General features: G+C 39.8%; 1 protein-coding gene across 1 annotated transcript; it reads left to right on the top strand.

The window, feature by feature from the left end:
- Nucleotides 1-11,546: 11,546 nt before the first annotated feature.
- gnb3a (guanine nucleotide binding protein (G protein), beta polypeptide 3a) lies at nt 11,547-16,824 on the top strand. The gene is made up of 8 exons (XM_041793953.1): nt 11,547-11,603; nt 11,775-11,920; nt 12,171-12,234; nt 15,643-15,805; nt 15,918-15,984; nt 16,066-16,267; nt 16,357-16,573; nt 16,718-16,824. The coding sequence occupies exons 1-8, from the start codon at nt 11,547-11,549 to the stop codon at nt 16,822-16,824; spliced, it is 1,023 nt and encodes a 340-aa protein (XP_041649887.1).
- Nucleotides 16,825-17,157: the final 333 nt, after the last annotated feature.

Here is a 17,157-nt window from a genome sequence, read left to right as displayed (position 1 = left end):
AGAGACAAAGAGAAGATAGACAAGGACTGAAAAGCAGACAATTAGCAGTAGGGGAAGTTGATGTAGTTATTGTAGTGCAGCACAGAAACTACAGTTTGAGGCAGAAGAGAGAGGAGGAAAGACAGAGGGAGAGAGAGAGAGAGAGAGATGTGCACAGGAGGGAAAAAGGATAGAAATAGAGAGATTACTGTTAATCCCTTATAAATGAGTGCATTTGTTTATGAAGCTTAAAAAATCTCCCATTTAGAATATGGAATTTTAATCCACCTAGGGATCATTTAATCATTCACATCTAGCTGAATGACACTCTTCTATCTTATCCGTCCCATTACAACCAGTTCTTCTTTTCAGTTGCCCTCCTCTGCAGTGCATTAGGACCAAGTCAAGTACTAGTTACAGCCCATATTAACACTCTCACTCCCCACTCTGTGTGATAATCCCCCCACCGCAGCAGAATTGGGTCGGGAGGCTTGTTTTAATGGAGCCTTGGCTTTAACCTTTTCCCTCCCTCACACGCTGAAACCATGCTGCACCCTAAAAGTCTGCATTAATCTGCACTTAAGTAGGTGTTACGTCTATATAATGCATCCAAGATATATTCGTGCTAAGCACCCAGGCAGCCTATCGTTCCAATTATGCTGGAAGTCGTGTAATTTATAGCTATGTGACGTCAACTCACCATATTTTATATCATTAGAACAAATTATGTAAGGCTTAATAGCGTGGTTATTTATAAAACTGAAATCAGTGCATCCTGTTGTCATTATAACAGAGTGCTGTGTGTGGAGAGTAGTTGACATGGTCACTCATCCTTGTTGTTACACTTCCACACATCAATTATCCTGTTATTTGTAGCCCAAACAGCTCATCCAGTGTCTGCTGATAACTCCTCTTTGATGCTTTACGTCAATTTTGGATGCAGTCATAACATGAGATCCAAAAGCTGATGACACTGTCATTATTGCTCTGCTCCTACACAGCATCAGGCTCTCTGTCGCCTACAGGGGGCTTTTGATATTGTACTGGACTCTTTGTGTGAGTTAAAATTGGTTCTGAATCCTGACAAAACCAAACTGATGATGTTCTCAAACTCAAAGAGAAAATCACCTGAACCTGCCTTCTGTTACCACGTCTCAGGGTGATGTGATTGAGATTTTGCCTTCTTAGAAATATCTTGGATTCTTGATTGATGATTCTTTGACTTTTAAGCTTCATATTGAGCAACTTGTGAAGAAGTTAAAGTTGCGTCTTGGATTTTATTTTAGAAATAAGTGTTGTTTTTCATTTACTGCTAAGAAAAGACTTGTTTCTGCCACTTTTATGCCTTTAATTGATTATGGTGATGTTTTATACATGCATGCATCCTCTCAATGCCTTAAATCTTTGGATGCTGTGTATCATGGAGCGCTGAGGTTTATAACAAACTTTAAGTCCTTAACTCATCATTATACCCTGTATGATCAAGTTGGCTGGCCTTCTTTATCAAAGTGTAGGCTAAACCATTGGCATGTCTTTATAAGGCTTTACTAAATCTGCTTCCATCATATTTGTGGGATCTTACTCATGTGAAAAGTTCTGGAAATTACAGTCTTCGCTCTGTGACTCAGTCACAACACTTATTTTTGCTCTCTGTTCCCAAAGTCCGTCTTGAATTGGGTAAAAGGAGTTTCAGGTATGCGGCTCCTGCAGCCTGGAATCTACTGCAAGAGACTTTATGTCTAGGGGAGATGGTCTCTAAATCTTTTTAAAAGTAGATTGAAGGCACTGGAGGATGATGCTTCAAGTTGTAGATGTTTTGACCAATGACTTTGTGCTCTGTGATTTGTGATTTGTTTGATCTGTGTTAATAACTGTTATATTTCATATCTGTAACTCTGTTCATTGTGCTGCTGTGTTTCTTATGTAAAATTAGCGATTGCATAATTATTTACCCCGTTTAAAGTGACTGTCCTAATTCAACAACCTAATTCAGAGGTCCAACCAATTGGTGCTTTTGGTGCCATCCTCACAAACTGAGCGACTGTGCAACAAGGAGGCTGGTGAGAGTGGCCACCAAAACATGTATGACTACTCTGAAGGAGTTACAAGCTTCAGCAGCTGTGAAAGGAGAGAATCTGTATACAACTGTTGCCTGGTTTCTTCACCAATCAGAGCTCTATGGGAGAGTAACAAAGCGAAAGCCACTGTTTAAGAAAACTCATATTAAATCTTGCCCAGAGTTCGCCAAAAGGCATGTGGGAGATGATTAAGTGGAAGAAAGGTCTTTGGTCTGATGAGACCAAAATGTTGCTTTTTTGGCCAGCAGACAAGATGCCATATTTGGCGGACACCAAACACTGCACATCACCACAAACACACCATCCCCACTGTGAAGCATGGTGTTAGCAGCATCATGCTGTGGGGATGCCTCTGAGCAGCCAGCCCTTGAAGGCTTGTAAGGAAGAGGGGAAAATGAATGTAGTAAAATATAGAAAAATCCTGGAGGACATTCTTATCCTAGTCTGCAAGAGAGCTACTTAAGGGAATACTTATTTTCCAGTAAGACAATGGCCTGAAACATACAGAGAAAGCTACACAGAAATGGTTACAGAATCAGAATTGGGTTTTATTGCAGAGTACATTTTCACATACAAGGAATTTGACTTGGTGTTTGGTGCAAAACAAGTGGCATAGAAAAATAAAAGTATTAAACTGTAAAAAAATAAGATAAAAATATGAAAATTAAGGGATTAGACGTATACAGATGTAAGGAGAATATATATACATATATATATACAGAGTGCTTAAAAAATTTATTAGACCACCTGTCATAAAAACCAGAAAACATAAATATTTTAGAAATCTTTCAAAAACTTTTTTAAAACTAAAAATGCTATTGTTATTTATTTGGCAAATAACAAACTGAAACAACTAAATAGTCCTTTTTCACATATAATAACCTAAAAACTTCAACAGTCTCTTTTGTTATTGAGTTACGAATGGTTTCTAGCTGTTCCCACAGACTTGTTTTAGATGTAACTTTTGTATGATCAATCTTTGAATCTACTAAATCCCAAATCCGGACTTTGATTTGGCCAGTCCATCAGTTCCAGTACTCCAGATTCCCTTTTCTTGGTCAAATAGTCTCTGCACAGCTTTGAAGTATGTTTGGGGTCACTGTCTTGTTGGTATATGAACCAACGACCAATCAGATTCAGTCCAGAAGGGATTCCATGATGCACTAAGATGTTGTGGTAGACATTCTTGTTCATGATACCATTGATTTTCACTAATTTGCCCAAGCTGTATCCACAAATGGAACCCCATACCATAATGGAATCTACACTGTGTTTCACTGTGGGTGCAATGCATCTGGCATTAAAAAGTTCTCCAGCTTTTCTGCGGACATAAACATGACCATGCTGACCAAAGAGTTATAACTTGGACTCATCCGCACTTGGTTCTCTCTCCTGGACTCCGCCGACAAATGGTTGAGATTACTGGCCCATTCACATTGTTAATATTGTCAAAGAAACACTCAGGCATGCACTGTTTTAGGGTGAGGGTTTATATTTTAGAGCAGGCTCAGCTTATTGAAGCAACAATGAATAAATGTGGGTTTTTGTTGTATTGTAAGGATGGTGAGAATTTAGGTTAAAACGTGGTTATCACAGCTTAGATTTACAATGGGCCGTGTTTTTGTTGACCTCTCCAGCCCCCTTCATGCTGCTAGGCCCCTCAAAGTACTCTCTTTTCTCTCCCATGTTGCCAGCCTTGCACATAAGTGTTCATTTTCATGGTCTCAAAAACTCAGAGTTTGTTCAAGTAAATGAATGACTTGATGATCTCAAAATTTCTGAGTCTCTTACCCATAATTTATGACTTTATAATCTAAAAGCTCTCAGTGCTATTTCACACGAATTTATGACTAAATCTGAAAACTCTGAGTCTGTTTCTCATATTTTTTCTTACTTAATGGTCTCAAACAGTCTGTTTTATTTCTTGTGAATTAGCCACTTTAAAGTCCCCCAAATTCTGTTTGTTTTTGGAAAATTTACAATTCTTCTTCTTGCTGTAATGACCCCAGTCTGCAGTTGTATTCTTACTAGTATAGATGGCATCATTAAAAAAAACCCTGAAAATTAATATATGTAAACCAAAACTAAACCTCGAATAAAGACACATCATTACACATTTGCAGACACAATAGTTATTATTGACAGGTTTCTATGCCATCTAACCAGGTCATCCTCACCCACTACACCCACTTTGCCCCTTTTACAAACTACAACAAGGCCAGGCTTAAATAACTAAAACAGCTAAGTCTCTGTCCGTGCCAGGAAAGGATAAGCAATTATCTTTAGAACTTAAACAACAAATAGAAAGATTCATAATTTTATAAATGCAAGGTAAATACATCCCTGTTTTCCACTACACATTTATAGCAGCACACCCTCTCTGTGTTTTTATCCTGCTCCTGCAAGCAAATCCTTTTCCTCTCGTTTAGGTTTTCCCCTGAGTTTTACGCTCCATCTCTCACAGCCTGCACAGCCTGCAGTGCCGCAACTCCATTTCTACAAATCCAGGGTCAGCTCAGCCGTCTCTGTCAGACTGTGTCTGTCGTCACTGTGCTTCACTGAGCAAAGGTCAATGCTGTTAAACTACACAACTGGGTTTATCCACACTGAGTCTAAAAATGAACACAGGCAGAAGTACACACTGCATATCCATCATAGTTTTTAATGCCAAGATACCTACAGACCTCAGGTTGAATACTGTGGAAGGGAAAATGAATCATCCAGGTTTCTGATCATTCTTTTTACAGAAAAAAAAAGTGTGAGATGGTGAGAAACCAGGACAAAACTGCACACAAATGATCTGAAACTGGGGTATTCTCATGATCACATAAACAGTTAAAATGAAAAACAAGATTATGAGGTTTTACATATCCTGAATTAGATTCATATTGAGAAAAGATTCAAAACTGGGATAAACAGTACACGATGATACACAAAGCTTTTTTGTTAAAAGTAACACCTTGATACATGAACAGAGCTTTACTCTGCCCCTCCCTTACATGGTAATAATAAGGTCAAACTGGTCAGGATCCTCTACAGAAGCATACCAGAGGCTATGGGAAATCCAGATCTTATTTTTTTTCTTTTAATGTTATTACATCTAGTATTCATAACATGTTTTCCACATTTGAAAATCAGAGAGTAGGAAACACTCCAGCAAAACAAATTATTATTTGTTGGGTATTATTATTATCACGACTGTTTTGCCAATTTCTCACAGAAATATGCAAAAATAATGCATCTAGTATATGTATGACTCTTATTTTGTAATGTTTTTATACTCCAACCTGCACCTGCAACAGGTGTGTCAAATCCTGCCTGCATCCTGCACAGATTCTGACAATCCATGTTAAATATTCAGAATGATAGGCAGTGTGTTTAATTAAAGGAAATCTTGATCTGTTCATCTAAGCATGACCCTGATTAAATTTCTTCTCTGAATTAAAGAAACCCTAAGAAAACAATCACACCCTTCATTAGTAACAGTGCCACACACAGATATAAAAACAGCTGGGAGTCTCAGACTGATTTAACTCCTGGCTATGGCTTAGTAATAGCTATGTAAAAGTAATATTTACACATCATTTATCATCATTTATTTTAAGTCATATGAAGGTGAAATTGTTTCCTGATCTCTGGAAAGTTTGTGTATCATAAAAACTGCAACATACTTCAATCAGCTTTTACAGACAGTAGTCTAATCTTTACTCTATTTATGCCCTGCTACCATCATCATCATTAGATGCTTAATGCAATAAGGTCAGTTTGCATTGAAAGGCCCCTTTTCACCCAAAATAACTGCATAATGGCTCAGCATCTCTGCACACCAGTGCGTATGTGCAGTGACATGCCATAATTAGGGGACTATTAAAGCTGTGCCTTTTGGCTTATTTACAAAGTTGTAGTGCAAGCACTTTTTGTGGAGCTTCAACAAAGCATCACACAGGCCCACCTGCCATGTGATGCTGGCTACGCAGAGACAGATTCATGTTCAAATATGTTTACGATGCACCAGGGACTGCAGCTGACAGAACAGCAATTAAACCGTGATTTCTCAGTGAATGATTCTAGCACATCTCCTGTGTTATCTTGTTTAATATGAGCATGGAGGAGTGCTTTAGAGAGAGCTTACTTTGATCGGGGGATAGTGGAGCAGCTATACCATTTTATCCAAATATGTTTCCTTGTGGGGGTGTTTCAACAGAGTCCAGCTGTTTTCTGGCTCTGTCACTTGTAGAAAATGGAACTCATTCAGCTCAGGTGTGGCGCCATTCCCAGCTCCACCATCGAGCTTCTGAGGTGAATGGTTTAAGGTTCAAGGTTCTCTCTCCAGGTTTATTAGTACCCAAAGGTAAATTTGGTGTGCAGACAGGAATTTAGCATCCAAGAGACAAAAATCACAATTAACAACAATACAGATTCACAATTCAAGACACAGTCTGGCAAAATACATTCAAAACAAACATTAAAATGTTCAAAACAAATACTAATGATTAAAACCAAGTCATGAGAGAAATCCTCGAATGATGACTGCGCGTTATTTGGGGATTTTATTGGAAATATGTACAAATTTACGATTTTGTTAATGGTTCCAGTTTCAAACCAGTACACCCAAGAAGTCTTCTGAGAGGTATCAGGATAACTGGAGCAATGGTGTGGTGTGCAAATCAACACAGACAGACAGCCAATTATAGCAGTAAAATTATTAGCGATAAAATCATTATAGCTTGTTTCACTTTAGCTAACTGTAGCAAGCATGATCATACATTTAAACTGTACCAGACACAGTACACATTGTATAGTGTGTTTGCTGTACATAGTTGCTGACTCATCCTCTTGACTATTAGACAATCTACATTCACTGGTTAGCCTGTTCAGTTGCTTGTTAATGCAAATATCAAATCGGCCAATCACATGGCAGCAACCAGTGCATTTAGGCATGTAGACGCTCTGCTGAAGTTCATCAGAATGGAGAAGAAAGGCGATTTAAGTAGTTTTGAACATGTCATGGTTGTTGGGGGGCTGGTCTGAGTATTTAACAAACTGCTGGCTCACCAGGAAAATCGCACAACAATCTCAGCAAAAAAAAAAAAAAATACAGTGCAAAATAGAGAAAATATCCAATGAGCGACAGTTCACTGGGCCAAAATGTCCTGTTGATGGCAAAGGTCAGAGGTGAATGTCTGGTTCAAGCTGATAGAAAGGCCCAATAAGCCACATAACTACTCAATACAACTGAGGAATGCAGCAGAGCATCTACATCTATGAATAAAATAAAGGGCAGAGACTTCAAGGGCTCAGCCCTATAGGCCCATAGAGGTTTACAAAACCCTGGTTGAAGCCTACAAGATATGACAACCATAATCAACTTTTAACTACAAACTCATTGTACATAGAGCAGCAAAAATGCAGATTTTAGTTATTGTTTCTTTGGTAGAAATCCAGCCTGTTTCAAAATGTGAAAACCATCTCCTTAAAATGGAACAAGTCTTTTTTTAATCTTACAGTAGGATGGCCACTAAAATTAAGGTGGCCTGTAAATTGGATTGTGCATTGCCATAGCAGGACCTTTAAAAAATTAAGATGCCAAAAGAGGAGGGTTTAGTAAAGGTCAAGCTGGTCCACAGATTTGACCACAACAATAATTTGTTGACAGGTTTCTTCCTCAGTCAGTGTCAAAATATAATCAGGGCCTGGTTAAACAATGGCACATTTTGACCAAAGAGGCTACCAGCAGAACTGCTGGCTGGTTCTCCTTGCATTGAAAATAATTCCCATCTTGCAAGGAAACCATTTAATGGACCTTTCTGGGGCCCAGCCACGCCTTTCGGCAGCCCTGCCAAAGCATAGCCTCATTCCCATTGCCTCACAATAATGATTGGAAAATCCTTGCCTTGTCTGGTGAGTCTTGAATGCTGCTGCATCATTTTGACTTGTAGGGTCAGCATTTGGTGTAAACAGACAATGAACAACTATGACCCGTTCAAAGTCACTTAAATCATTTTTCTTTCCCATCCTGACGCTCAATTTTAACTTCAGCAGATCGTCTTGACCATGTCTACATGCCTTACTGTTGTGCTGCCATGTGATTGGCTGATGACACATTTTTTTAATGAGCAGTTGACAGGTATACCTAATAAAAAGCCTGTGAGTGTATTCTAGCATGTTAAGAAGTATCTTCCTCATAGAAAGGACCAATAACCTGAGTGCTATCATGACAGTAATGGGAGCCATGCTGTTTCATAACTCAAACAGGTGATGCACTTTGTTAAATAATACACAGCAGGAGTGAGGTGTACTCTCTATGACAGAGAAGGGGGAAAAGTCAACCTTTTGTTTCTAGTTGTTATAAGTGTAGATCCACGCCTGTTGAAGTGTTTAGGATTGAACCACAAAGATCCTGTTTCTTTATTCTGCTATTATTCTCTGCATCACCACTGTACCCTGTCTGATTCTCTGCCCATAAACCGTCTAATATTAGCTTCACCTCAGGTTTACAAAACACAAACCTTCCTGCCAGCCTGGGATCTTTTTAAGACCACCTCAGCACCATAAAAAGCCATGTTCCCAGGTTCTCTATTTATCTTCCTTCCCCTCCCCTCCATGATTTCCATCTCTTAGGTTTTTGATTCGGATTCACCCTACTTACGTCTTGTGACCCCACATCCACGCTCTGCACCTTGTTTGGTTTCCCCAACTGTCTTCTCTCCCTATTTTGTCTCTTTTTACCCCCACCGCCTGCCACTTCTCCCCCCCTCAGCCCTCTTCTCTCTGTCCATCCCAGGGTTTATCCCCTCATCACTGATCTCCCTTCATCCCTCCAATCCTCATCTGTTCCTCATAGGAGCAGTGGAGAGAGTGAGTGACGGAGGAATAGCCCACTGTGTGTGTGTGATACCAAAAGTGAATGAGCGGGAGAAAGTGTTGTGACGGCCGGGCTGAACTTATGAGAACGAGCAGAGAGGGAACACTGGAGGAAGACTGACCTGAGATCTTAAGAACACACTTTGAGAGGAAAGACTGCTTTTTGGTGAGTGGACTGTTGTGTGTTGACATATGTTGTTGACAGATGATGGGAAGTTGTGTCATACTGCTCGGATCAAGATTTAAAGACAAAGTCACCAAAATGTTTTTAAATGATCCTTTTTTTGAATGAAAAATGCTGGCATCTTTAAACTCAGCCTTCTTGGATGTTACTTATTGGTGGTTTTATTTGATGTGTTCATACAAATAGTTAAATACTAAATAAGAAGACACCATTTAAACTTGAACTGACTCACATTTAGAGCACTTACATGCTTTTTTCTTTCGTTCATGGCACATGCAACAGAGGGATTTAAATGGGATCAGCATACAGTGCTGGTTTTGTCATGTGGATTGATAATCAGACAGAAATTATTCCTTTTGTTGTCTGAATCTAAACCCCATCAGACAATACCTGCATGCTAAAACTAAGCCAATGTGTTTTGGGGAGTAAAAATTTTATTCTGAAAGAGCTTGTTAGTTCAGACTTCGGACACGTGTTTAACATAGAAGAGCTTTAGGAGATTAAATTATGGTCAATAAACAAAGCCATTATGTCTTTCAGGAAGTCAAATACTTGAGCAAAATCACATTGCATATCACTATTTCCATTATTAGTTCTGATGTTTAATTTCCAACATTTAAATAGAGATACCAAAACTTTGCTATGGCAGTGCAGTCAAAGCAGCAAACTCAGCACAGTTTCATGCCTTTGTAGGTGCATTAAGCATCATACTTCCTACTCTTGGAAAGCAAAGCTTTGCAGTTCAGTGCAACCGACATGCTGGAAAGTGCAACAAAAGGCATTAATCTGCAGTCTTTTATTTAATTTAATAAACACAGTATTTCTGGACTGTCTCTTGCAACATGTGAGATCCACCACAAAATCTCAGACTCAACTTTACAGGCCGTGTCCTACCAAAAACCCCTCTATCTTTCCTCTGCCCATTCTCACAACTCTCTCTGCTTCATGTCATCCCACTACCTGCCCCCTCCAACCCCCAGTCCTCCCTCCCTCTCCCATCCCCTTTTCTCCATCTCTTATCCAGATGCAAAGAGCAGTCAATAATCGGATGAGAGCAGATTTGATTCAAAAGGCTTCCCTTAAAATCTCAGCCAGTAGGATTTAAAACTCACTCTCTCTGCCTCGCCTCTTACCCTCCACCCCCGCTACCCCGCCACTCTCTCCTCCCTTCTCTTCCCCTCCCTCCTCTCTCAGGCTGTGTTAATGCACTTCACCATGCAGCAAACCCCCCTCGTGGTCATTTAATCACATGGAACAATAGCAGGGTTGTAGGAACAGAATGGCTAAAGACTTGTTATTTCCCATCTGGGGCACAGGCCTAAAATCCTCCAACTTCAGGTGCACCACATACCTGCACTGTTGGACTACAAATCAACAATTCAATTTCATTTTTACACATTTTAAAGCCTTAAAATGGGCCAGTGGTAAACAATTAAAGCAAATCCTATTCTAGGTAATATGTCACTCCCTCTTCTTCACTCCCTTCCTCTCCTTTTCACTAAATACAAATTAGAGGCAAATCTACCTGGTCATGTGTTTTGACAGGGATGCTCATTCAAATAGTGAAAGAGAGAGAGTGAGAGATTGCTGCAGGGACATAAAGGATAATATCAACGCAGGTACTCCTGTTTTGAACGATTTTAAGGTAAGATAAAAAAAAACAGAAATAGAAGTTTGTTTTAAAATCAGCCAGTGTGCCGTTTAAAAAGAGGACCTTTTTTTTTGCTGCTTTGCTCTGAAGTTAGTCTGATTTGGGGTTCATGACTCTGCCTTGATTCTATTTGTCACACATGTATGAGTTTCCCCATTAGGTGATTGCTTCTGCTGCTAAACATTGCTCATTTAATCACCACATTACCAAATTCAATAGCCATCCACATTAGATGAGGGACCGCCCGTGGTGTTAAATGGCACAAACCCTTTCTGTCTGTCACTGTGGTGGATTTTGACGTGAGATATACACTGATGACATTATTACAGGACATACTGGTTTTTGTGTGTACATTCAGGGTGAGGATGTGTGTGCTGAACAAGTGTCACATCATCTGAAGAGCAAATACTTCCACTCTTAATACCTTGCTTGAATATTCATGCAGTCCTGAGTACGTTTGTGTGAGTGCATGCACACGGACATGGCTGCATGTGTAGGTGTGTTCTGTGGCTTTTCTATGTTTGCTCCTGCCTGTTTATGAAAGTTTGCAAAGTAGACGAGGGCCAGTTTGACTTGCAAAATAGCACTTACTTGGAGACTGGAGCGTAGGGAGGGTTGAAATCACCCAGGTAGGTGCAGGTAAAATTCCACCGGGAAATGATTTTACTGGAAAAAACCCATCATCCTGGTTGACTAATGCTGTTTTTGTTGTCTCCTTTCTTCTTTATTTAAAGATCTCTCTTCCATCTCTTCCTGTCTCCACTGGTGACAGTGCCTAACAACCATCGCCATGGGTGAAATGGAGCAATTGCGAAAGGAGGCGGATAGTCTGAAAGATCAGATCACTGTCAGTAGGCTAATAACTAAGAAAACTGTTTGGCTGTCAACAGTGTTTATCATCAACATCATTATGTGGCTTGTTTTCTCCTTCTTCAAATATCTTGATATATGATTCTTAACCACATCTTAGATCAACACCAGGTGTAATCTGACTATGTGGTTTGTGTTTGCTTTACAGGCGGCTCGTAAGGCAGTGCAGGACACAACCCTGCAAGAAGCAGCAGCCGGGGTCACCGTAATGGGCCGAGTCCAAATGAAGACCAGGAAAACTCTGAGGGGTCATCTTGCCAAGATCTACGCAATGCACTGGGGCACTGACTCCACGTAAATACACAGCATGTTATTGTAAACAAAATGATTTAACATCTGCTGTTTTATTCTGCTGTTAGCTGAGATATGACAAATTAATATCAAATAAAGCTCAAAATTAGAGTGAGGCTGGCCAAAAACTAGATCAGGTTAATATATTTGAGCAGGAAGCCTTACTTTTTACTGCATGGTTTATAATAAACATGGTGTTATTAGTTGTTTAGCTTATAATAACAGCTTTTATTTCTCTTTTCTTCATTGCCAGGCTGTGTGTCAGTGCTTCACAAGATGGAAAGCTCATAGTGTGGGACAGCATTACAACCAACAAGGTAGGAAATCAATAACAAGAGAGGCCAATGAGGGTAAAATATAAATCATATTTACATAAATTGGCTTTTCAAGGGTAAAATTCAGCAGGATGTTACTGTGTTCATTCATTGTCACATCACCCATACAAATGCAACATCCACGTTTCCAAATTGTAATATTAATGATAAATAATATGGACAAAATTCATAGAATACAAAGGAAATTGTGTGTTTATGTGTGACTGTATGACAACCAGCATGTGCTAATTTTATTCTACCATGGCATTTTAACCACATGCCTTTTTTATTTTTTTATCATGAATATGGGTTAACATATTTTCATTTTTTCTTCTCATAACATTTATCATCAAAATTTATGCCATCAATTCTTTAGAATGCTAAAGGTTAAATGTCAAAGACTGAACAAAAACATGTAATAGAGCAAATCCCCTGTGAAAACACTCGAACACAGCTAACGTAGCAACGGCTAAAGCTAACAAAGCTACAAGAGTTGGCTACATGGCTAATATAGCTTTGTAGCCAACATAGCTAAAACTTAAAGAGGGGGTATTATACTTTTCCAATTTTTAAAACATAAATATAAAGTCACAATGTTGGGTGTCCACACTCCACGTATGCAAATTTTCAAACCGCAAGATAAACGTATGTAGCCGTAATCTTGGAATTAGCGTGTAAACTGATGAAAACGGTTCGTTGAAAATCTCTCCAAGATTCTCCCGAGACGAGATTTCGATGGAGCAAACTGATGAGATCATCGCAATAGGATCTCCTGACTGGTTCGTGGATGGTCCGTGCTGCTGGCAAAGTGGAACAGACCGCCCCAACAAGGCCTTTTAGCCTTTTTGCCATTTTAACACAGTAATTAAACACTTACCAAACAGATACGTCCTTCTCTATTCTTCGCTGCTGCTGATTTTCTTCCCCCTCTCTCTCCAAACTATCAGGGTCAGACTCCGGGTCTAAGCCGTATGGACGTATATCAAAATTCACCATATTTTACTCAGTCAGACCGGTTCATTCAAAGTTTACAAGTACTAGCATAGCAATATAGCCACATTGGAGGGGGCAGGCACAAAACATTGAGTCTTGCCGCTGGCCAGCCTCCGGAAAATCGGCCAATTGGAGGAAAGCAGGTCCATGGGGGGGGGGGTTAAAGACACAGCAGCGAGAACAAAGCGTTTCAGACAGAGGTTAAAATAAGGGTTTTTCAGGATGCCAGTGTGAAAAACATGAGGATTTTTTTTAGCTGTAAACCATGTAATGCTACTACACGGGTAACAGAGAGAGATGGTGTAAAGCCTTGAAAAAAGGCATAATACCCCCACTTTAAGCTAAAGAAGCTACTTTAGATCATGCTACATTAGATAAAGTAAACATAGCTACATAGCTGTGTTAGCTGTAGCTATGTAAGCTACATATTTACATTACCTACATTAGCTTTAGCTACATTTAAGCAGCTATACTAGCTTATGTAATGATGTTAAGTAAGTAGCTAGCATAGCTATATTAGCTTTAGCTAAAGTTAACAAAGCTTAAGTGAGCCACCATTTGCGTTTCTACTTCTAAAACAGGTCAACACATAATTCAATCTCGGGTTACACCTCTGACCTTTTTTTCTGAAATGCTGCTTAGTTTATCTTGTTACCAGTGTGGTTATTTCATGACTGTAACTGCCAGACTTTGTTTGGGGATTAAGTTATATTTTGAAGAAAAACCTAAAACTGGAAATATGATATACTCAAAAATTACTACACTTCCATTCTGCAGAGGCAGCATCTCACAGTAGTGGTTTTCAAGTCTATGATCTGCAGCCAGCTACAAAAAAAAGCAGAGCCCTCCCCACAAGATCCACAGGAAAAAAGTGATTAATAGCAGCTGTTTTATAGCCAATACCTGAAGACAACAGGCCCCACATGTTTTACTAACAAAAGGTCTTTTCTGTAAATTATTTGATAAGTGTGTTATCATGATTTTAGTTGATGTGTTCAAATCTAGTTTTGACAACCTCACAGCAGGTGAAGCCTCGTGCCCCCCTAGGGGGGCGGGGTCCCAGACCCCAAATTGGGAACCAATGCATGACTGTAATAGTTATTGTTTGTATGCTTGTACTATGTTGATTGTTTGGTCACATTTCACTTGTTTTCCTTTTGTTATTGAGTCCTTATGTCATTAGTTCTCAACTGGTGGATCATGGCCCAAATGTGGGTCGCAGATTCATATTCAGTTGATTGTGAACAAATATCTAGGATAAAAGCTGAAAAGTCTATGAAGCACTTCTTAAATTTTTTTCTTATTTTTCTTTGTTTTGTCCTGAATAGAGGTCCAGATTTGTTTTTTCAATTAAATAAGCCTGACTGGTTAAATAAAATATCTGAAGTGTCTCTAGCAGGAGTTTGTGGAGGGCCCTGAGGCTAGACTAGATGTGAACAACCGCCCTATATTATTCTCTTTCCCATCATTTTTATCTCACAATTAAAGGCAAAAAAATACAAAATTAGTCCTAATCAAAGTTAAACAAACATTTAGAATTTATTTTCTACTTTAATTTGGTCAGTTTTCACACTCATAGAACAAAACACGTAGTATGGATGAACAAAAACAGTGGCAAAGAGAATAACTAGAGTGGACAACTTGAGTTGAAATTATGAAATTGCAACCAGGAAGAAGCCCATAAATGTTCAGTGTGGGTCAGTTTCTTCCTCTTCTAAGCATAGGCTATTGTCTTTAGTGTTAGTGAAAAAGTCAACATCACTATTCTGAATATGCTGGCAATTATTTCCATCCATTTCTTGAAATTTGAGGGCTCAGGTTTACACCATCTCCTTGTGGTTGATTTTTGCAAACCATGAGGCGTAAGTATCCAAAACAAATATCAGTCTTTGTGTACTGTACTCTCATATTGTTTGGTATTTCATAGCAGAAAATCTTTTCCTGAGCTATGCAAATATTTACCCAGAATGCCTGAATATTTGGACATGTCCAAGAGATATGAGAGTGATTAGCATCAATATGTCCACACCTATTCCAGCATTGTTGATGCGATTTAGATTGTTGGTTTTTAATGTGTGCTCTTATGAAAGAACAAACCAATTTCTACCAGCCATATTCTCTCCACTCTCTGAGCTTGTGGGTGAAACGTCTATGATTGTATTTGAATGATAGTTTTACACTGTTAAATTAAAGAAATGTTCTTTTGGGGACTGTGGAGGCTGATTAGATTTGATTGGCCACACAGCTCACAAACTGTTCTTATAACTTGAACTGGTTCAAGAAGTTGCAGGAGAGAAAACAAATAACATGAATCTCTTATGTTATACCAATGCTTTCCAACTTTTAAAACAAAAATAGCTTTGTCACTTGATTGTTTATGACCATTATTGATATCTGCTCTCTTTTCTTTGTCTTCAGGTGAATGCCATCCCTCTCAAGTCATCGTGGGTGATGACATGTGCTTATGCGCCCTCGGGAAACCTTGTGGCATGTGGTGGTTTGGACAACATGTGCTCCATCTACAACCTCAAGGGCAAGGATGGGAATGTCAAGGTCATGCGTGAGCTGGCGGCACACACAGGTAATGACTACTCGGCATCGACTCTTCTGGAGCTGATGGCACTCTCATTATTGTGATCTTTTTAGTTACACTGGACCTTGAGGTTCATGATGTTATTTCTTTGTTTGCCTAGGTTACCTGTCCTGCTGTCGTTTTCTAAGTGATAGTGAGATCATCACCAGCTCTGGAGACTGCACCTGGTGAGAATAAAGGAAATAATGTTATGTTTAACCCTGCTATAGTTCAAAGTGATATTATTAGTTCTGTCCATCTCCTTCCAGTGTACTATGGGACATTGAGACAGGAACCCAAAAAACTGTCTTCGCTGGACACCAGGGAGACTGCATGTCCCTTGCCGTGGCCCCAGACTTCAAGTTTTTCATCTCAGGGGCGTGTGACTTCACAGCCAAGCTGTGGGACATCAGGGAGGGGACATGTAGACAGACCTTTGGAGGCCATGAGAGCGACATAAATGCAATCGGGGTGAGGGCCGGGCAAACTTCTACATCACAAGCATGACAGGGATTTGATCTGTACGGCTCCTTTTTTGTAACCACTTCTCTTCCTTCCAGTTCTTCCCCAATGGTAACGCCGTGCTCACAGGGTCAGATGACGCCACCTGCAAGCTGTATGACCTGAGAGCCGACCAGGAGCTCATCACGTACCAGGACTCCAGTATCATGTGCGGAGTGACCTCTCTGGCCCCGTCTCTGTCTGGGCGCCTGCTTCTGGCTGGCTACGACGACTTCAACGTCAACATCTGGGACGCACTTAAAGCTGAGAGAGTTGGTAAGAAAATAGAGTCATTACTTACATGATGAAAGCATCTAAAACCTCATTAAGGCCCAGAAGCTGTTGAAGTTTGATCCTGTGAGTAATTTAAGAGGCACTTCTCTACACTCGTGATGTTGTTTTCCATTTCTCACGGTCCAGGTGTACTTGCTGGTCATGACAACAGAGTGAGCTGTATTGGAGTCTCTTCAGATGGTATGGCGTGCTGCACAGGATCCTGGGACAGCTTCCTCAAGATATGGAACTGAGGCTGTTTCCCACCAGCAAGAGCAGTAAACATCCACCTTTGAGAGAAAACGAAGAAGAAATTGGAGTTTTAGGGAGGGCTGAGAGGGGAGAGTTGCATAAAGGGTGTTTATAATTGTGCCAAGTCCATTTTAAAGTTGGAGAGGGGGTTGTAATGTGAAGATTTTCCCCTCTCTATCACACGGCTCTCTCACAATAAGGGGGGATTTGAGGGTAGGGGTTTTTGGAAACGATCATTCCTCATAATAGTTTAATATATTGCGGTTCAATATGCACATTTATCGCAGCAATTCAGAGATCACCCAATGAGAACAGTTGCCAAATGGATATGGTAG

This window comes from Cheilinus undulatus, linkage group 8 (genome assembly GCF_018320785.1).
Source record: "Cheilinus undulatus linkage group 8, ASM1832078v1, whole genome shotgun sequence".
Lineage (NCBI taxonomy): Eukaryota > Metazoa > Chordata > Actinopteri > Labriformes > Labridae > Cheilinus > Cheilinus undulatus.
This window is presented reverse-complemented; position numbering and strand designations above follow the sequence as displayed.